Genomic DNA, 21,964 nt, shown 5'->3' with positions numbered 1-21,964 from the left:
ATATATTAACAAGTTGCTCCCCAATTGTGTGGACACGATGAATTTGAATATGGCTCAAGAATGGGACCCTGTAAGTGTTTGCCTAAGCTCTCTGGAATCCTAGAACTTGTGCATCCCCAGTGTGCTGGGGCTCCTCCCTGGGCACTGTGGAATGCCCCTTGCCCGCATCGCCGGGGAATGGGCACCAGGGGCCGGCGTCCGGAGGTGAAAGGGTGAAGGTGTGCCACAGGGCGGGGCGAAGGCTGGCTGGGTGGAGCCACCAAGGCGAAGGTCTGAAATCCCCAGCAGGCTGGATTGATTGGGATCCAGACCCACCTGCTGGGACCCACAGACACAAGGTACAGGCTGGATTGATTGGGATCCAGACCCACCTGCTGGGACCCACAGACGCAAGGTGCGCCTCGGATGCAGCATCATTCCTGTGTTCTTTACACATTCTGTCAACGCCAAAAACCGCCTCTGTGGCTGTTTTCTTTCTGAGTTGCCAATTTCCCTTTCGTTTTATGTAAGAATAAACTCTGTTTCCTTTCTGCTTTTCTTCTGTTGCCTTCTCGCTCCCTCTCTAAGACAGACAAACAACTCCATGCTTCATCATACTGGAACTTGAGTTTGAATATGTCCATTTGGGGATTTACATTTACTTAATTATTTCCAGTTTCCTTGGGGGCTTTTTCTGGAGTTCCCCGTGGTTTCTTAATTAGGATATATAAACCTGTGTATAATGTGAATCATTTTTCTTTACAATGGAGACCATTCACTATAAGGTGTCAGATTATCCTTAGCTAGCTGTTTGAACTCAGATCTATTAGTTACTACATAAATTGCTTCAACTTAAAGAGAACCAGGGCATAAGTTTTAAAATCACTCACTTCTGTCTCTTTAAGAGAAACTAGTTTCCAGTTACCTGAACACTGTCGTTTTTGTTGCTGATGTTACATTGGCTTGGTGTACAACTGCATATCAAGTGATTCCAGCTGTGTAGAAACAAACATCTTTCTCACTGGGCAAATTAATTCAATTTCTGGCACGGTGTAAGGAGCACACTACAAAAACCAGTAACTTCCACGCCGTAGGGCACCTTTTGCAGTTCATGGCTGTGTGTGCCTGAATTTAGATGCCCTTCAAAATATGGGAGAACTGACCTTGTCAGGAACAAGTTTAAAGCTTACACTGTAAATGTTATTCATGACAGACTGCAGACTATTAAAATACAGAACATGGAGTTTATGTATCCTGGTCCTTATCTTCTTTGGGGGAATTAAAAAATGGACAAAAAGCAAGGTGCTAACCGTGCGTGATACAGTATTCACATTCAAACTGAATGTTACTAGTGTTCATTCATTCATTTATTCTTTACTCAAAGAGTTCTGCAAACCAAGACAAAAAATAGAGGCTAAAGCAGGAAAAGGGGTCTCAGGTGCCAGGATCTGAGGTGAATCTGGAGGGATATCTACAAGTTGAACTGAGAGTAAACAACACATTGAACTTGGAATTGGGTGTGAACTACAATCAAATTTTAGCATTAGAAATACAGATACGGAGTTTTTTGGTTTTGTTTTGTGCCCAAAGGCACATCTTATCTCACTAGTTCATGAAGCTAGCTAGATAACACATGGCTTTGAGTGCCACCTTATCTCCCTTGGGGACTGGGACTGGTGGCAATAAGGAACCCCTGGAGGGTTCTGAAGCAAGGAGTATTAGGGGAAATAATCCTTTGGAATCACCTCGGATGGGTCAAGAAGAAGGAAGGGCAAGAGGCAGAGGCAGAAGGATCAGTGAAGCCATCCTAGCGTCAGACTACAGTGATGAAAACTACGGCAGTGCCGTTAGAACAGAAAGGAAGGGACGATTGTCATGAACGTACATTAGAGTAATGTGATGACTTCTACGCTTTCTGGTTTGGAATGAAATTTAGATCAGAGACATTATCCATGTGCTTTTAAATCTGCCCTGTGTATGCATTCTTCCATTGTTATTTACATATAGTTGTTTTAAAATTCACAATTGCTTCCCAAGAATTTTTGGTGAAAAAGAGACTTGATGTTTGTATTGTAATGACATCTTCCTGGTTCTGAGACAGAGCCTCATTTTTAGTATTTTACTTATGCTGTATATATTTAAATGATTGGAAAAGTCACAAAAGCCACAGAGCCGAAGTTTGTAGTTCTTCTAGTCATTAAAAAAAAAACAAGCCCCTCTTAGGAGTTGAACTTTCCACTCAGACAGTTACAGGAGGTTCACAGTGTAGTGCAAATACATGCCATCGCACAATAAAGCACATGACTGATTACAGCGTTGTAGATAAGCGTAACAGACTTTGCTCAGCATTAATGACTGGCAGAGACACACACACCTCCGTAATCCCTGTGAGGTTTCAGGCACTCAGAGGCAGACAGCACGGTGGATGGATGCAGGAAAACCAGGTGCGGAGGTGAGACCTAAGTGAGAATGAGTTTTCTAAAAAATGCGGGGGGAGGGACTTTGCTTAAAGTGCAACGTAAATAAAATGTTATAGTATAACTGGGTAGCTGGAGTCTAAGAAATCATTCACTTAAATCAGCAATCAAGACAAGAGAACTTTTCCAAATCCTCATTGAAAATTCAATTTTCTGATTCTTTGCTGTTAGTTTTTACATAAGTTATTCTGAGTAAGTCAATTCATTTTCCTATTTCCAGGCATTATGAAAAGCCTCTATTTCAGAGTGATAGTCATAGTTCTTGGGGTTGCTGGAACAGAGACAGAGCCATCCAGGAAGAGCAGTAGTTTTTTCAGTTCTGAGTGCCAGTGGAATGAATATCTTCCGACAAATTGCTCCTTTACTGGAAACCATCACCTGCCTGCTGAGGGATCGCAGACAGCGGCCACAGTGGACGTCAGCTTCAATTTCTTCAGAGTTCTCTTACAGTGCCACAGGAGAAAAGAAGAATGGAAGGTAAAACACCTGGACCTCAGTAACAGTCTCCTCTGGAAGACAGCCTTAAGCCCCCTCAGGTGTGCACCCGCCCTGGAAATACTAAACCTCAGCAGCAATGCCATCCGCTCCATCTCGTGGGGTCTGCCCAGCCCCACGTCCTCTGGGGTGAGACACCACGGAAGCAGCTTCAGAGCTGGACTTCCATTTCTAAAGGTGCTAATTCTCCAAAGAAATCAGCTCAGCAACACTCCCACGGGTAAGTACAGCTTTAAAAGCTGAAGTTGAGTAGATGTTGGACCTGGCAATTAGGACACCAGCTGGGACACCCACATCCCATATCAGGGTGCCTGGGTTCAAGTCCTGGTCCCACTCTTGACTCCGGTTTCCTGCTAATGTGCACCCTGGGAGGCAGCAGTGATGGCTCAAGTACTTTGGTCCTTTCCACCCATGTAGGAGATCCAGAATAAGTCTTGGGCTTCTGGCTTTGGCCTAGCCCAATTTGGTAAGCATTTCGGAGAGAATCAGCGGAGGAGAGTATGTGCTTGCTAGCTCGCTTGCTCTTTCTCTGCTTCTTTAAAAAAAAAAAAAAAAAAAAAAAAAAAAAAAAAAAAAAGATGCAGTAGACAGAGGAACAATGAGCATGTGGAGAGTTTTATGTCAATAAGAATTCCATATAATTTCTTCAGTTTCAAGGAAAGAACTGAAAGGGAAGCAATTTGATCAGTGCAAAAATAATGAGTTTCTTAGCAGAATTGGAAGTTGTTACACATAGAACTCACAGTCAATGAAATTTAATCTTCCATAACTTCCATCAATGTTCTATAGATTTTTCAAGAGACATTAAGAAATATTTAAGTGCTAAATAACTATCTACAAAATTATATATATTTGTTGATATAGAAAAGCACTGAGAAGTAACTGTTTCAGATACTTTTATTTCATTTATTTATTTGAGAGGTAGAGTTACAGACAGTGAGAGGGAGAGACAGAGAGAAGGGTCTTCCTGACAGTGAGAGGGAGAGACAGAGAAAGGTCTTCCTTCTGTTGGTTCACTCCCCAAATGGCCACAACAGCCGAAACTGTGCCAATCCGAAGCCAAGAGCCAGGAGCTTCTTCTGGGTCTCCCACGCAGGTGCAGGGGCCCGAGGACTTGGGCCATCTTCTACTGCTTTCCCAGGCCACAGCAGAAAGCTGGATTGGAAGAGGAGCAGCCGGGACTAGAACCGGCACCTATATGGGATGCCAGCGCCGCAGGCGGAGGATTAACCTATTGTGCCACAGTGCCGGCCCCTCAGATACTTTTAATATGTAACAATTCAAATTAAATATGTTGTCATATTTATAATTTTGACCATTGTAGAATGCTTTTTGCCTCTACTTATCTAGTTGTCTTCCAACTGTAGATCAGAAGTAGGTTAATTTTATATATTAAGTATGTAAACTTTTTCTTATTATCAAATCAAAATCAGAATTGCTTATCCTAGTTTCTAACAGGATACCCACCGTGTCCTCCTATTATAATAAATTCTTATCTGATATTCAGGTCTACATATTAGAGTTTCTTTGCTAATATACCAAGTGTTATTTTGAAAATGTTTCAAGTTTACAAGGCAAATTTGCTTTGCCCTTTTTATATTCCAGAGCACTAGACAATTTCTTTTCCTTGTTTGTTTTTACTCTTGTTCACTATTTGCTAACCACCTACTTTATATAAGACACTATGCTTACCAAAAAAAAAAAAAAAAAAAAAAAAAAGCATTTGGATAGTGTCTTCTTTCTTTATCCCAGGTAACACACTTAGTTTTTTTTTATTTACCAGTTCTTTACATTTTTACTTTGAGTTTTACTCTTTCTTGGGCTTCTGTCCTGAAGCATCATGTTGTTGAGAATAGCTAAGCCGGTAAAGAAATGACTGTTGCAGTCCGCATGTCGGCAGAACTGTGAGAGAAAGGGGCAAGTCTTCTCTCCCTGACCTTTTCCTTAAAAGTTCTATGTGGTATTTGCAGTGTAAAGTGTAAGTTGATTGCATTTTATTCTGTGAGTGCAAATGTTATTTTCTACTGTTCTTATTACAAAAGGAATGCATGTTACTTATAGAACATTCAGGAACTGAAGAAAAATTCAAAGGAACAAATTAAAGCTATTCATGCAGTATATATACTTCAGATTTATTCTCTTTGCCTATATGTACAGTTTTCTTCCAAATTAGATCATATTGTCCATAATTCATAGTTTGTATTTTCATATCACAGAATATTTTGTAAATATTTATATAATTAGGTAATCTCATAAATATGTTAAGTGGTTGAAGAGTTTTCATATATATATATCATAGTGAAATCAAACAACATTTAAGCCATTTCTTTTTATGAATATCAGTATCAGTGTATATATCTATATGACATAACATGTTCTAACTAGTAAGGTAGACATGAGTCTCACTCCACAAAGTCAAGTGTACTAGGCAAATAAGTGCCTTTAGTCTGTAACAAACTAACTACTTTCTGATTCTGGTCCCCCCTTAAGGGGCTGCTTTGTAGGGTACTTAACAGCAGTCTTTCATCAGCTTTCCTCTGCCTTTTCCCACATTTGTACCAAGCTCTCATACGTTACACCCTGACAAGGCACCAGGGACTGTGTGTGTATGTGTGTGTGTATGTGAGACTGTGCATGTGTATGGGTGTGTGTGTGTCTGTGCATGTGTATGGGTGTGTGTGTAATTCCTTTCTTCCAGAGGTTGAACTTGCGGAATTGTAGGCTCCTCTGCCTTCCATGTTGCCCTGTGCTGTCTCTGGGACAGTGAACACACAGCCTACTTCTGCCCTATGAGCAGAAAGGGAAGGAGAAGAGGAAGTAAAAGATGCAGATGTCAAAATATTATTCCTCCAGAAGAGTAAGAGAAGTACTGGCTGATTAATTCCCCAGAGCTCACTGGGGTCAGGGTTCATACAGTGCACTTACGGACCAAACAGCCCTGTAAATGCAGATACAGGCCAACTTCCTGTTTCAAGTTAAACTTACGCCTCTCAAAATATCAGGAAATGATATTAAACTTGCAAAGGAAAAAAGTGAAATGAGCAAATCTTGTAACTGAAATTCTATCTGGATTTTAGCAAATGAAGCCATAGTGAAAGGAAAGAGATAGATACATGATGGATGTCCAATGTAAGCCATGAGTCTAATTGGATATAATTTGGAGTCTTTTACCCATGGCATTTTGTCACATGAATTATTTCCCTGGAATCATTGGAGGCTGTCAGTTTTTGCCAGGTCAAGTCCCCTTGGTCATCCCTTCCCATTTTATGATTTTCTGAGCATGAGTATGTCTGTCTTTGAAATCCTTTTTTGGGTGGAAATAATTGGTGGGAGAGAGGTGCTGCCTGGGGTACCACTTTATTTCTGGCCTTTTTGCCCTTGGATTCCTTTACGTCTGGGTACTACAAGATCTACTTAATTGTGAGAACTAAATGGAAATGTATCTCAAGAATATGACAGTGTTTGGTATAATGAGTGTGGCAATCAGAATGTGTGAAAAGTACTCTGTAAACTCGTACTTTACAAATATTAGTTTTGATAACTTGCTTGGCATAAATTGAGAAAAATCATTCTTCAAAACAGCTAATTAATTTGTTTTTGTCAAACTCTACAGTTAGCTTTTAAAATGTTAAACAGCAATTGCAGTCAATGCAGTAACTCATGAGCAGAAACTTATGTGTGTCTAGGTAGAGGTGCTGGCACTCATCTAGATCATAATCAATGAGAACCAGCCAAGAAATCTGGGCTAGCACTCATTGGTATGATTTTAGATGAGTGTCCCATGTATTTGTAAGGGGTGTCTGTCTATAGCACATTCGGGAAAGTCCTCTTTTGTACAGGTGAAATATCACACAGACCAACCCCATGTCAGCTAGTCTTTGTCCTCAGAGTCAGCTGTGATGGCATCAACAAGCTTTGCATTGGAAAAGCACCCAGGGGAGGTGCTGCCAACAGTTTACAAAACAAACGAGCTGTGAACTCAACCTTAATAATTGTCCTGCTTTCCTCCCATACTTTTATTTTTTATTGTTTATTTATTTATTTGAAAGTCAGAGTTATGCAGAGAGAGAAGGAAAGGCTGAGAGAGAGAGAGAGGGAGGTCTTCCATCTGCTGGTTCACTCCCCAATTGGCCACAATGGCTGGAGCTGCACAGATCCGAAGCCAGGAGCCAGGAACTTCTTCTGGGTCTCCCACGTGGGTGCCCAGGTCCAAGGACTTGGGCAATCTTCTACTACTTTCCCAGGCCACAGCAGAGAGCCGGATCAAAAGTGGAGAAGCTGGGACCAGAACCGGTGCCCAAATGGGATTCTGGCACTGCAGGCAGCGGCTTTACTTGCTATGCCACAGCACCGGTCCCCCTCCCATACTTTTAGAGTATAGTGTTAATAACTGAAAAATAACTTTTTCAAAAGATTTATTTTTACTTACTTCAAAGGCAGAGTTACAGAGAGAGAAGGGGACAGATGGAGAGAGATCACAGGCAGTGGCTTTCCCCGCTATGGCACAATGCCAGCCCTTGAAAAAAAATTTTTAGTATTTTTTCAACATGAGATCAGTCAGTCTCTGGTTAAACTGTCCCGTCTTCATCAAGCAGTATTATCAGAGTGCCCGGAGAATGACTCAAAATGTATCAAGACCAGAGCCTTAATGGGAATCCAGTTAGTTTGACAGACAAGATGCCAGCAGCTCACATTAACCCACTAAGCTCCAGAACCCAAGACACAAATGTGTTTAGGTGCAATGATGTAATATCTGAAATTTGAAACTGATAGATTTTTTTAAAAAACTATAACCAGTGCATTATAAAAGCAAAGGTATGTTGTATTCTTTTATACATTATTTCATCCTGTTTGCCAGTGGATTGTGGGAACACCATACTAATAATAAAAATGTCCCCAACCAGTACAGGTTTTAAGGAAACAAAATATGGAGCCAGTGCTGTGGCGTAGTGGGTTAAGCCTCCAACTTCATTGCCGGCATCCCAAATGGGTGCCAGTTCAAGTCCTAGCTGTCCCACTTCCAATCCAGCTCTGTGCTAATGGCCTGGGAAAACAGTAGAAGATGGCTCAAGTGCTTGGGCTCCTGCACCCACATGGGAGACCCGGAAGAAGCTCTTGGCCCCTGGCTTCAAATTGGCCCAGCTCTAGCTATTGCAGCCATCTCTCTTTCCCTCTCTCCCCCTCCCCCTCCCCCTTTCCCTCCCCCTTCGGCTCCCTCTCCCTCTCTCCCTTCCCCTCCCCCTCCCCTTCTCCCTGTCTAACTCTGCCTCTCAAAGAAATAAATCTTTAAAAAAGAAAATAAATGTATGTAGGACATTAAGCCAAGGAATCTGGCTCACCTCTATATTGGACCACAATAAGAGCTGACCTTATGACTAACATATCCAGACCAATTGTAGACGCTTCTAATTCTTAATCATCTTTGGACTAGGAGCGTAACCCCTGGATATGACTGTTTTATGGGAGAGAATTGGAGAAGTTCATAGTCCAGAAAGAGTATTTAGTGGTGTAAAGCCCAGACATACCCTCTGTGGCCTGTTTTCTTTTTTTCTAAAGATTTAGTTATTTATTTGAAAGCAAATTTATAGAGAGAAGGAAGAGGAGACAGAGAGAGATCTTCCTTCTACTCATTCACTCCCCAAATGACTGCATGACTGGGGCTGGGCCAGGCTGAAGCCAGGAGCCAGGAGCTTCATCTGGGTCTCCTATGTGGGTGCGGTAGCTCAAGGACTTGGGCCATCATCCGCTGCTTTCCCAGGCACATTAGCAGGGAGCTGGATGGGAAGCAGAGTGGCCAGGACTCAAACCAGCGCCCATATGGGATGCCGGCAGTGCAGGCAATGGCATTTGGTGCTGTGGCTTGCATTCCAGCAGACACTGAGGTCATTTCTTGGAAATAATTAAACTGCCTCTGGTCACTTGAGTGCAAAGGCTAACCACATGGTACCTGCTGTGGCCTATGAAACCACCAGAGAGCTGTTCAATAAGTTAGTCCGTTTCCACACAAGTTCCTCCGTGGTTTCCTCCCAACCCTCACCTCGCCTCTTGAAACGTAGAATCTACCTTCTGACGCCCAAGTTTCAGCCATTAGTGCAGCTCACAGTCGCTTACACTCGTGAATGCCCCTGAATGCTGACTCACTCAGCCACATTTTTTTAAAAAAGAAAAACAAAACAGACTTTTCCCCCATTGAGAAACGCAGTCAAGTTTCGTGGAAGAGTTTACTCAAATTTCCCAATTCCATCTTAAGAAACCCTACACAAATGAGTTCATTTGTAAGGACTGCACCCTTAGTTCCTGCAGAAAAATGGATCTTAATTTTCTAAAATTGGAGGTGGAAGAAAAATTGTCACTTACGAGACTTTGAACTTCATAGTCTTAATTCCCATCTTCAGCGGAAGTTTGCCTTCTTCTGGGGGACCTCTGCTTGGTATTATGAGGGGAGACAAGGAAGAGGACTCCCTCACAACTCTGCATTCAGGACCCTCCCCCACCCCCGCCCCATGCTTAGGTGTGTTCTGCTCCCATCCTTCTTATTTACTTTAAAAAAAAAAGATTTATTTTATTTATTTGAAAGAGTTACAGAGAGAGGTAGAGCCAGAGAGAGAGAGAGAGATCTTCCATCTACTGGTTCACCCCCCAAATGACAGAAATGGCCAGAGCTGTGCTGATCCGAAGCCAGGAGTCAGGAGCTTCTTCCAGGTCTCCCACGCAGGTGCAGGGGCCCAAAGACTTGGTCCATCTTCCACTGCTTTCCCAGGCCATAGCAGAGAGCTGGATCAGAAGTGGGGCAGCTGGGACTTGAACTGGTGCCCTTATGTGAGGCCACAGCGTTGGCCCCCTTACTTATTTTTATGTTTCTTTTTGGACTCTTGTATTATTCTACTCATTGTTGACCTTACACTAGTCATCTAACCCATAAACAAGCTATTGGTCATTATCTTTAGCTGGGTATAATTACATACCCAGGGTTAATGTAAGGGCGAGGGATAGCATGTACACAGACTGTAACAGATATCAGATGATATATGGAAACCAGCCCCCATAGTGCTGCTGGTCCGTAACTGGTGCTCGGAAAACATTAGTTCCCCTTTAGTGTTATTTAATTGTCCTGAGTCTCTGATTCTGTATCCTGTCCCCATTTCTAACAGTCACTTCTTTGTTTATTTTTTATTTATTTATTTTTTTGACAGGCAGAGTGGACAGTGAGAGAGAGAGAGAGACAGAGAGAAAGGTCTTCCTTTGCCGTTGGTTCACCCTCCAATGGCCGCCGCAGCCGGCGCACTGCGCTGATCCGATGGCAGGAGCCAGGTACTTCTCCTGGTCTCCCATGGGGTGCAGGGCCCAAGCACTTGGGCCATCCTCCACTGCACTCCCTGGCCACAGCAGAGAGCTGGCCTGGAAGAGGGGCAACTGGGAAGAATCGGGTGCCCCGACCGGGACTAGAACCTGGTGTGCTGGCGCTGCAAGGAGGAGGATTAGCCTACTGAGCCGCAGCGCCAGCAACAGTCATTTCTTTGATTTAAGGTACAGGATAAGTGTTCATTCTGAGTTTATATGAAGTCCAGAACATACATTGGCTGTTCTGTATCACTCTTCCTGTTTGTGTATGATGTTGGGGGTCCCTGTTCTTCCTCTCTGAGCACTCTGATCTGTCCTCTGGCTGACACACACTGATCTTTGAAGCCATCACAACCTCGAGGTCATGAATTGCCCATCACCATCAGTTTCTTCATGCCTCTTGGTAATCTTGGTACTCTTGGTAATCTGTCTTTCCCACCCATGCCCTCTCTCAGATCCCAGGTAACTGCTGATCTCTTTTCTGTCACTACAGATTCATTTGTATCCTACAACATATAAATGGAACCAAACAATCCAGACAGCCCAGCCCTCAGCCTATGATTAACATCTTTCCAACGTTTCAGTGGTGTGAAAGTGAGCCACATTTAGTGGAAATTGTACTTTGAATTTTGTATTTTGAGCTTTGCTGGGCTGGTGATACATGGTCAGATTCTTGCTATGGTGAGTGGGTCAGTGATGACTGTTAATCACAACAGGAAACAACTGATACTCTACAGCACACTCGCTGCTAAGCTGTGATGCTCAGTGGGTTAGGTGTACTAAATATACTTTTGCCTTAATGATATTTTCAACTTATGATGGGTTAATTGGAATGCAACCCCATCATAAGTTAAGGAGAATCTATATATGTGTTTATTTTTGGTTGAGTTCCTTTGGCATAGTTATTATTTTGACATTCTTCCAAATTGTCAAAAATACAAAAAGTTTGTTCCTTTTTATTGCTGAGTAGAATTCCATTGTGTGGATATTTACTAATCTGTTGAAGGACATTTAGTCTTTTTTTCTTTTTCCTGTCTACTAGAAATAAAGCTATTAGCGAAAGGGATGGAGAAAGACAAACCATTAAATATATACTAGTGAAAAGAAAGGTGGAATAGTTACATTAATTTCAGACAAACCTGTTATCAGAACAAGGAAAATGATCAGGTGTAAATAAATCACTACCTAACAATAGGATTGCCACTTACTGAAGAAGACATAATAATCCTAAACATAAATGCACCTAATAGGGCATCAGAATATGTTAGGAGAAAAAACGGATAGGACTTACTGAAGAAATGGGCAAGTCCACTCTGCATCTAGAGACTTTAAAGCCTTCCTGTCAGGCAAGTGATCACTAAGGATGGAATTGATTTAAATAGCACTAACACAGCAAACTTAATCAAATTCACATGTACAGAATACTCCACCCAACAACAGTAGAATCTAAGAGATCTTCGAAATGTTCATGGGAATTGCAAATTTAAAAAACCAGGCATGGATTTCAAAGAAAAATTAGCACCAAAATAAACTTACTTTTTAATTCCATTTCACCAGACTTTTTGATATACCCTTATACATACTGTTCCCAAGCTCATATGGAACATTTACCAAGATAGACCATATTCTGAGCAGTAAAGCACATTTTAACATATTTATAAAAATAGAAATCAGAAAATGTAAGTTCTCAGGTTACAGTGGAATTAAATGAGAAATTAGTAACAGAAAGAGAACTGGGAAACTCTGAAATCTCTGGAAACTAAAAACATATTGCTGAATAATACATGGGTCAAAGTCTCAAGAGTAATTTAAAATATGTTAGGCCAATCCAAATGCAGCTTATTAAAAGTTGTGGGATACAATAAAAACAGTGCTCAGAAGGAAATTTACAGCATTAAATTGCACATATTAAAAAAGAAGAAAGATCTAAAATCAGTAACCTAAGTTTCCACCCTAGGAAATTAGAGAAAAAAGAGCACTGGAAACCAAAAGCAAGAAGAAATAATAAAAATTAAAGCAGACTTAGTCTGCCCCCTTGGTGAAAGAAGACACAAATCTGACTGATAGCAGAGATGAAGGAATAATCATCACCACTGTTCCCGTTGACATTTTAAAAATAATAAAATCTTTGTGGCGACATATGCTTCCATTTTAACTGGGCAATTAACCTAGAATTAGAATGACTGTGTCATATGTTGAGCATATATATTAACTTTTTGAGAAATTGCAAAATTGTTTTGCACAGTGGTTGCGCCATTTTAAATTCCTGTTAGTATTTTCTGAAAATTTCAGTTGTTCTACATCCTCACCCATTCCAAGTGTGGTTAAATTTTTCATGATAGTCATGCTAATCAGTGCACAGTGGTATAGATCACTGTGCGATTGAGGGGTCGCTAAATACTGGTACTGAGCATCTCTCTGTGTGCCTGTTTGCCATTTGTCTATCTTTGATGATGTTTACAAGTCCTTGGCTCATATAAAAGCTTTACAAATTATTGACATTTGAAAGTTCTCTACATATTCTAGATACAAGTGTCGCTTCTAAATATTTTCTCCTGGTCTTCAGTTTTAGTATTTATTATCTTAACACTGTCTTTCAAAGATCAGAAGTTTTAAAATTTTATGAAGTCTGATTCATCAACTTGCTATTTTATAGATTGCATTTTGGTGTCTTTTATAAGAAATCTTTGCCTAATCCAAAGAAAGATTTTACTGTGTTTTCTCTATCGACATTTTATAAGTTGAGGTTTTACATATAAGTTTATGATCAGTTATGAGTTCATTTTTTTAAAGAGATTTATTAATTTATTTGAAAGGCAGAGTTACAGAGGCAGAGACAGAGACAGAGAGAGGTCTTCTATTTGCTAGTTCACTCCCTAAATGGCCACAATGGCGGGAGCTGGGCCAATCCAAAGCCAGGAACCTGGAGCTTCTTCTGGGTCTCCCATGCGGGTCTCCCAAGCACTTGGGCCATCTTCTACTGCTTTCCCAGGCACATTAGCAGAGAGCTGGATGGGAAGTGGAGCAGCCAGGACTTGAACTGGCATCCATATGGGATGCCAGCATTGCAGGCGGCTTACCTGCTATGCCACAGTGCCAGCCCCACGAGTTCATTTTTGTGTGTAGTGCAAGTAACACATAGAAGGGTGACAGGTAGGCAGTTTTTCCAGGTCCATTTGTGAAAAAGGTTATCTTTTCATCACTGAATTGCTTTTTCACTTTTGTTAAAAACCAGTATGGGAGGGGCTATTTCTGAACTCTATTCTTTCCTAATGAGTTCTGTATCTACATTGATTCCAATACTGGAGTGTCTTTTCTTTTTTTTTAGATTTATTTATTTATTTGAAAGGTAGAGTTAGAGGGAGGGAGAGAGAGAGAGAGAGAGAGAGAGAGAGAGAGAGAGAGAGAACGAACTTCCATTTGCTGGTACACTCCCCAAATGGCATCAGCAGGGAGCTGGATCCGAAGTAGAGTAGCTGGGACTTGAACCAGCACTCATTTGGGATGCTGGCACTGCAGGCAGTGGCTTTACCCTCTAGGCCACAGTGCCAGCCCCTGTAGTATCCTGATTTCTGTTCATTTGTAGTCAGTTTTGAAGCCAGGTATGTAAATCTTCCAACTTTGTTCTTTTTCAAGGTTATTTTAACTCTTCTAGGTTGTTTTCATTTCCTTATGAATTTTAGAGTCAGCTGGTCAATTTCTACAGAAAGTCCTTCAGGGATTTTTTTTTTAATTTGGATTGTGTTGAACCTGTAAATCAGTTTGACTAGAATCAGCATCATTGCAACTGCTAGTTCTGATATTTGAACACAGGCTATCTCTTCACTTATTTAGATCTCTAATTTCTCTCAATGACATCTTGGATTTTTCAGTAAACATGTATCACACATATTTTGTGTGCATTTTATGTTTTTGATGTTGTTTCAAATGAAATTATATTTAAAATCCCAATTTCAGATTTTGCATTCCTGGTATATAAAACTACAACTGACAACTTTTATCCTGAAACCTTGCCAGACTTCTTAGTTTCCATCAGGTCTTAAAATTCTACAAGATTATCTATGAAAATGACTGTGGCTTCTGTACATAGGGGCGGTTTACTTCTTCCTCTGTTCTGGGTGCCTTTTTCTCACATTGTCGCACTGACTGGGACCTCCAGTACAGAGCTGACTAGGAGCAGTGAAGGAGACTTGTTCCTGATTGTAGCCCTGGGGATCTGCCTTTCCTCCACTGTGATGTTAGTTACAGGTTTTTCATAGAAGCTCCGAATTGGGTACAGATGTTGGATTTTGTCAGATGGTTTTTCTTTTCAATCTGTTAAAATGAAGAATTACATAAAATTTCTAATATTAATAACAAAAATTCCATTCCTTAGTCATTATGTATTATCTTTTTCATACAGTGTCAGATTCAATTTTCTTCAATTTTGTTCGTATTTTGCATTTATGGTTATGAAGAATATTGGGTTGTTTTCTTGTAATATCAGTATTTGGCTTTGGTATCAGAGTAATGCAGCTCTCATAAAATGAATTGGAAGATATTCCTTCCTCTTCAGTTTTCTGGAAGGATATGTTCATAGCTGGTTTTATTTCTTCCATATATGTTTGGTAGAATTCTCCAGTGAAGCCATCTAAACCTGGAGTTTTCTTTATGAGAAGTTAACTACAGTTTAGTTTTTTAACTGGTTGCTGGGGTATTCAGAATATTGATTGCATTTTGAGCCAAGTATTGGTAGTTTGTATCTTTCAAGAAATTTGACCATTTCATCTAAGCTATCAAATTTATTGACGTAAATTCATTCATGATATTCCATTGTAATTTAAATATCTATGGACTCTGTAGTAATACCATTTATCTCATTACTGCTATCTGATCAGCATGGCTATATTTTTTAAAATTGCCTTTTTTGTTCATCTCAAAGCACCGGCACAATTTCATTGATTTTCTGTTATTTTTCCATTTTCTATTTCAGTTATGTCTTCTCTGATCTTTGTTATTTCCTTTATTCTGCTTACTTTCACTTTCAGTCACTCTTCAAAGTTTCTTAAGGGAGTAATTGAGGTCACTTTTTGAGACTTTTCTTTTCTAATACAGGCACTTACTGCCATAAATTTCCCTCTAGAAATCTGCTTTAGCTGCAGTCCACAAGTAGTGGTATGTGGTGTTTCAATCTCCATTCAAGTCAAAATGTTGTATTCCCTTATGATTTCTTCTTTGTTCCATAAGTATGTTACGAGTTTCCTTTTACTTATAGGCTTCCCAGAGATCTTTCTGTTACTGGTTTCTAATTTAATGTCATCTTGGTCCAATAACCTATTTTGTATGTCTTGAATTGTTTTAAGTTTATTACTTGTTTCATGGCCCAAAGTAGTCTGTGTGCCTATGTGCATTTGAAAAGAATGTATTTTACTGCTGTTGGGTGAAATGTTTTATTGATAGTAGTTGATAGTATTATTCATGTTTCCTTTTGCCTTGTTAATTTTCTGTTTACTTGTTCTATCAGGTTTTTTTTTAGATTTATTTATTTATTTATTTGAGAGGTAGAGTTATAGACAGTGAGAGGGAGAGACAGAGAGAAAGGTCTTCCTTCCATTGGTTCACTCCCCAGATGGCCGCAATGGCCAGAGTTGTGCCAATTTGAAGTCAGGAGCCAGGTACTTCTTCCTGGTCTCCCATGTGGGTGCAGGGGCCCAAGGACTTGGACTATCTTCCACTGCTTTCCCAGGCCATAGCAGAGAGCTGGATTGGAAGAGGGGCAGCTGGGACTAGAACTGGCGCCCAAATGGGATGCCGGCACCACAGGTGGAGGATTAACCTACTGTGCTACAGTGCTGGCCTCATCTATCAGTTATTGAGAGGAGTATCAACTTTTTTTTTTTTTTTAACTACAATTGTGGATTGTTTATTTCTCTGCAGTTTTACCAGGATTTTTTTTTTCCTTTTGGAGGGGGAGGTATTTGGAAGTTCTATCATATGCATAAATGTTTAAATTACTATGTACTTTTTTTTTTTTTTTTTTTGACAGGCAGAGTGGACAGTGAGAGAGAGAGACAGAGAGAAAGGTCTTCCTTTGCCGTTGGTTCACCCTCCAATGGCCGCCGCGGCTGGCGCGCTGCGGCTGGCGCGCTGCGGCTGGCGCGCTGCAGCCGGCGCACCGCGCTGATCCAATGTCAGGAGCCAGGTATTCATCCTGGTCTCCCATGGGGTGCAGGGCTCAAGCACTTGGGCCATCCTCCACTGCACTCCCTGGCCATAGCAGAGAGCTGGCCTGGAAGAGGGGCACCGGGACAGAACCGGCGCCCTGACCGGGACTAGAACCCGGTATGCCGGCGCCTCAAGGCGGAGGATTAGCCTAGTGAGCCATGGTGCCGGCCTACTATGTACTCTTAATGAATCATCTTCTTGATCATTTTGAAATAATCATCTTTATCTCTGGTAATGTGCTTTGCTCTGAAATGTATTTTTATATTAATATAGCCACTTTAGTTTTTTAAAAATTAATGTTAGCATAGTATATCTTTTTCCATATTTCTACTTCTTTTTACAATGGCATTCAATACAAATTCAATAGTGTACAATTCAGTGTTCTTTAGTATATTCACAAAGTGTTACAACTATCATCTAATTTTAGATTTTTATCACCCCAAAAATAAACCCCATGAACATTAGCAGTCACTATTTATTTAAAAAAAAACAACATTATTAAGGTATAATTGACATATAATAAACTGTATAACATATAAAGCTTGATATGTTTATATATATATACACACCTGTGAAACCATCACTGTGCAGAATAGTAAATGCATCCATCACTCCCAAGTTTCCTCGTGCCCCTTTACAATCCCCTCCCTTTTTCCCTTACTATCCCCTCAGACCCAAGCCATCACTGATTTGCTCTATGTCACTATAGATTGTCACATTTCCTAGGGTTTATATAAGTAAACCCATATATTGGCCGGTACCGTAGCTCACTAGGCTAATCCTCTGCCTGGCGGCGCCGGCACACCGGGTTCTAGTCCCCGTCGGGGCGCCGGATTCTGTCCTGGTTGCCCCTCTTCCAGGCCAGCTCTCTGCTGCGGCCAGGGAGTGCAGTGGAGGATGGCCCAAGTGCTTGGGCCCTGCACCCCATGGGAGACCAGGATGAATACCTGGCTCCTGCCATTGGATCAGCGCGGTGCGCCGGCCACAGCATGCTGGCCGCAGCAGCCATTGGAGGGTGAACCAACAGCAAAGGAAGACCTCTCTCTCTGTCTCTCTCTCTCACTATTCACTCTGCCTGTCAAAAAATAAATAAATAAATAAATAAGTAAACCCATATACTCTGCTGTCTGGCTTCTGTTTTGAGATTAATCCATTAGGGTACATGGTGTTTAGTTTATATATTATTCCATTGTATTTCTTTTTTTTAAGATTTATTTATTTACTGGATTCAAGATGCATCCTTCCCAAAAGTGTTTCTTCCTCTCTATGGTTGGTATTTTTATTTTCTTTCCGGCATTTTTTGAGGAACAGATGTTTTATTTTTTATTTTTTTGTAAGTTTTATTCATTTATTTAAGAGGTAGAACTATAGAGAGAGGGAAAGAGAGAGAAAGGTCTTCCATCCACTGGTTCATTCTCCAACTGGCCACAACGGCCAGAGCTAAGCTTATCTGAAGCCAGGAGCCAGGAGCTTCTTCCAGGTCCCCATACAGGTGCAGGGGTCCAAGGACTTGGGCCATCTTCTACTGCTTTCCCAGACCATAGCAGAGAGCTGGAGCTGGGACTTGAACTGGTGCCCATATGGGACTCCAGCGCCGCAGGTGGAGGCTTAGCCCACTACGCCACAGTGCTGGCCGGAGTAACAGATGTTTTCTATTTTGATGAAGTCTAATTTGTTCACTTCTTTTATTGATTATGTTCTGTTTTCATACCTAAAAGCTTTTGCTTATCCCAAGGTCTCACAAATTTTGTGTTTTATTCTAGAAGTGTTGTAGTTTGTAAGTATTCCTTTTAGTCTGGTTTAAGTTAACTTTTGTATATAAGGTATAGGCCCAAGTTTTCTCTTTTTCCTTTTTCTTTTCTTCTGCATATGGATATCCAATGGTTACAGCATTTGTTTAAAAGGCTACCTTTTGCTGTCCTTTTACTGTTATCCTAGGTGTGATTTTATGCCTGATGGTTCTTTTTTAGGCATTATATCGTTGCCTCTTGCTTTTTTCCACAAACTGAAAATCCTTGCCTTTTACCTGGGAGCTTATAGGCCATTAGTCAAATCTGCTATCTCAATAGTTTCTTCCATTTGTTATTTCTGCTCTTTGTTCCTCTCTTCCTCATTCTTCTTCTTTCTTGCAGTAATTATTTTTTTTTATTAATCCACCTTATCTCCTTTGTAGGTTGATACAGCCATACTTCTTTGTTATTGTTTGAGTGGTTGCTTTGGTCTATCTAACACATATCTTAATATCACAGCCCATTGTGATGTGATATCACAGTGCTTGCCTATAATGAAAGAAACGTAAAACAGTTTTGTTCCATTTTTCCTCTTCTGAACTTTGTGCAACTATTAGCATACATTTTACCCTTACATGTGTTATAAATTCCATAGTACATTTTGTCTTTAAACATTTGATTACCTTTTTAAAGAGATTTGAATAATAAGAAAATTATTTGCATTAACTTACATAGTTACCTTTTCTAGAACTCCATGTCTTTTGTGTAGATCTGGACTTCTATGTGTTTTCATTTTTCTTCCAATTGATGGTTGCCTTCAACATTTTTCCTAGTGTGGGTCTACTGCTAATAAATTCTTTTAAATCTTAGGTATGTGAAAAAAGTCTTTATTTGTGTTTCATTTGAAAAACATTTCTACTTACTAAAGAATTTTTAATAACATTTTACAATGCTACCCCACTATCTTCAATTTGCTCTGTTCCAACAAGAAATCTGCTCTCATCCTTACCTTTGTTCCTTTTATAGTGCTCCTAACATATACTCAATTTGAATTTTTAGTCAACTACATTAATATTTTCCTTATTATTGTCATAAATGATCATTGTTTACTTTACTATTACTCTCAAAAACAGCTTCTCCCAAGTTCAGCTCCACCAAGCTGATTTATGTGTGTCTCACACTCAGATTTCTCAGGCAGATTATGCCTTTCTTCCAACTGGAATGGCTGGGTGGGGATCAGAATACTGAGTGCAGTTCATCCCTGGATTTCACCCAGGTCAGATCACTTTATCAGGAGCTCTTCTCCAGAAACCTTGACCCCAGAGCACGCCAGGGCGGGGCGGAGTCTGCCCTGGGTTTTCCATAGACCAGAACTGGTAAACCATGTCTGACTCCGGCTATCAACAGTTTCTTTCTTCATCTTCATCCCAGCATTGTCCTTGCCGTTCCATCCCATCCCAGGATAATGCACCAGCACCTTCGAAACTTAGTCCTACTATTCCACACACAGTCACCTGAGGCTGTTCTCACCAAACAACTGATTCTGCAAGAAGGGAAAATGTTTCGGGAGCCAAGAGCATGTGGAAGCCCTGTGCTTACACAGCTAGCTGTGACTCCTCAATGGACTGCACCTTTTGTAACCTCAGGCTGCCCATTTGGTACAAGTCTGTTCCGCATGTCCCTCCTATGGACTGGAAGGCCAGCCAGACCATGCTGTTTCCAAGGCCCTGCCAGAAGCCAGCAGACCAAGTCCTATCAAATATGCATGCTTTGAATCTTTGCTCACACCAGCTCTGCTAACATTCCATTGGCCAAAGCAAGCCACATGGCCAGACTCAGCTCAGTGGGACAGGAAGTGTATTCTGTCCACAGGAGAGTGAATATTTGCTGAACAATAACTCAGGCTAGGACGTAGCTTCCACTGGGCTCAGAAGTCTTGAAGATCATAATAGTCAAAGGCAGATCTCAATTATGGGAAACCACTTTAAAGGAAGACAACTGAGGCATAGAAACCTTAAGTGGCATTCCCTGATTCGCATAAAAAAATCACAAAGATGCAGTGAAACTTGGTCTCTTTAAATCTATCTCCAGAACCCTAATTGCCTCCTTAACACAAGCAGGATAACTAACTACCACCAATACCTTTGCAAATGCACTGTGTGTCCCATGGCCCAGACCATCCTTTGTGCCTAGAAAAACCTCCTCTCAGCCTTCTTTTCTCCTTTCTAAATTCACGCTCTCACAAGGCCCAGCTCATGTCTTCTTCTTCTTCTTTTTCAATTAAAAAGATGGGGATGGTTAAACGGTCATGGTTAAGTGATGTGGGGTTTGTGGGGCTGGTGCTGTGGCACAGTGGGTTAATCCTCCACCTGCGGCACCAGCATCCCATGTGGGTGCTGGTTCTAGTCCTGCTCTTCCAGTCCAGCTCTCTGCTGTGGCCTGGGAAAGCAGTAGAAGATGGCCAAGTCCTTGGGCCCCTGCATCCACGTGGGAGACCAGGAAGAAGCTCCTGGCTCCTGGCTTTGGATCGGCACAGCTCTGACCATTGCGGCCATTTTGGGGGTGAACCAATGGAAGGAAGGCCTTTCTCTCTGTCTCTCCCTCTCACTGTCTATAACTCTAACTCTCAAATAAGATAAAATCTTAAAAAAAAAAAGAGAGAGAGAGAGATGTGGGATTTGATCCCCATTCCGCCTACCACGACATTGGATAAGTTCTTAGCTTGGCTGGGCCTAGGTTTTGTTTTTTGTTTTTTGTTTTTTTTTGTTTGTTTGTTTGTTTTTTTCATTTGTAAAATGGTGATAACCCCAAGGGCTTTGTGAAGATTAAAAGTAGATATCTGTGAAGTGCTTAGAGCTAATGAGAACATAATAGAGTTTTAAAATAATTCCTTCCCTCTCTTAAAAGCTAGACATGATCTTTCCCTGGACTGATCTCCTGGGGTACATATTCAATTCAATTAGGCACTAAGATATTTTAGGACCATGGTTATATATCTCTGTATGGGACAGGCAGATACCATGAAAATGTTCAGAAAACTATAGCTTCTTTCATTGATGGGTTCTGTTGTGTTTTCTCTCATAGCCCTGTGTGGTCACAGGAATATTCTCTACAAAGAAACATATTTCATCCAAGGGTTATATTCACAGTATTTAACAATTAGCCTTCAGCCTGTGACCCCAAGTTATACACCTCTTGGCTGTGGTGCTGCATCAGGATACTACTGGATTAGGGTTTGGGAGTTGGCACTGCCCAGAGCAGGGGGTGGCACACAGAGGCTTGGGCAATGGCTATTTAAAACCAATATTGAAGCATCTCTTACTCATGCCAGCTGATTATCAGCATGGGTTCTCTCTCATTTTTTTAAAACATGGAGTATTCTTGGCCGATTCTTTGTTTTCCTATTTTTGATAGAAACTTGAGTACAAAAAAACAATACTCTTCTACAAACGAATGCCCCCTATCCAAAGCAGGCAGCCTGCATTCAGCTACAACCAAATAGCATGGCTGTCAGTTGGAACTTCCAGGAGAAGCCAGAAATGCAGATTTCTGTACTGAATTTTTAATTGGGGGGTGGGGGTCAATGATTTTGAAATCCCTGTGCAACCAAGCACTGTGGTCTCTGGTATATTGAATGTATTTTATTATACCAGGCATTGCAAGAGTTCCAAGATGTGGATTATGCTCTGAAGAGACTTGGTCATCTTATTGACAGGCAGGCAGGCAAATAACAAATAA

General features: G+C 41.0%; 1 protein-coding gene across 3 annotated transcripts in view; it reads left to right on the top strand.

The window, feature by feature from the left end:
• The first annotated feature begins 112 nt into the window (after positions 1 to 112).
• Positions 113 to 21,964, top strand: part of LRRC66 (leucine rich repeat containing 66) — a 35,439-nt gene continuing 13,587 nt past the window's right edge. Inside the window, exons 1-2 of one of the 3 annotated variants that reach the window (XM_070068208.2) lie at positions 113 to 394; positions 2,677 to 3,171. In XM_070068208.2, coding sequence (XP_069924309.2) covers positions 2,682 to 3,171 — 490 coding nt within the window. In that variant the 5' untranslated portion in view covers positions 113 to 394; positions 2,677 to 2,681. Of the gene's footprint in view, positions 395 to 2,286; positions 2,432 to 2,676; positions 3,172 to 21,964 lie in introns of those variants that run through there. The other 2 variants (XM_089325422.1, XM_070068207.2) reach the window with 2 other exon arrangements.

The sequence above is a fragment of the Oryctolagus cuniculus genome, chromosome 2, assembly GCF_051225735.1.
Source record: "Oryctolagus cuniculus isolate XC-2025 breed Fujian yellow rabbit chromosome 2, ASM5122573v1, whole genome shotgun sequence".
In the NCBI taxonomy this organism is placed as follows: domain Eukaryota; kingdom Metazoa; phylum Chordata; class Mammalia; order Lagomorpha; family Leporidae; genus Oryctolagus; species Oryctolagus cuniculus.
This window is presented reverse-complemented; position numbering and strand designations above follow the sequence as displayed.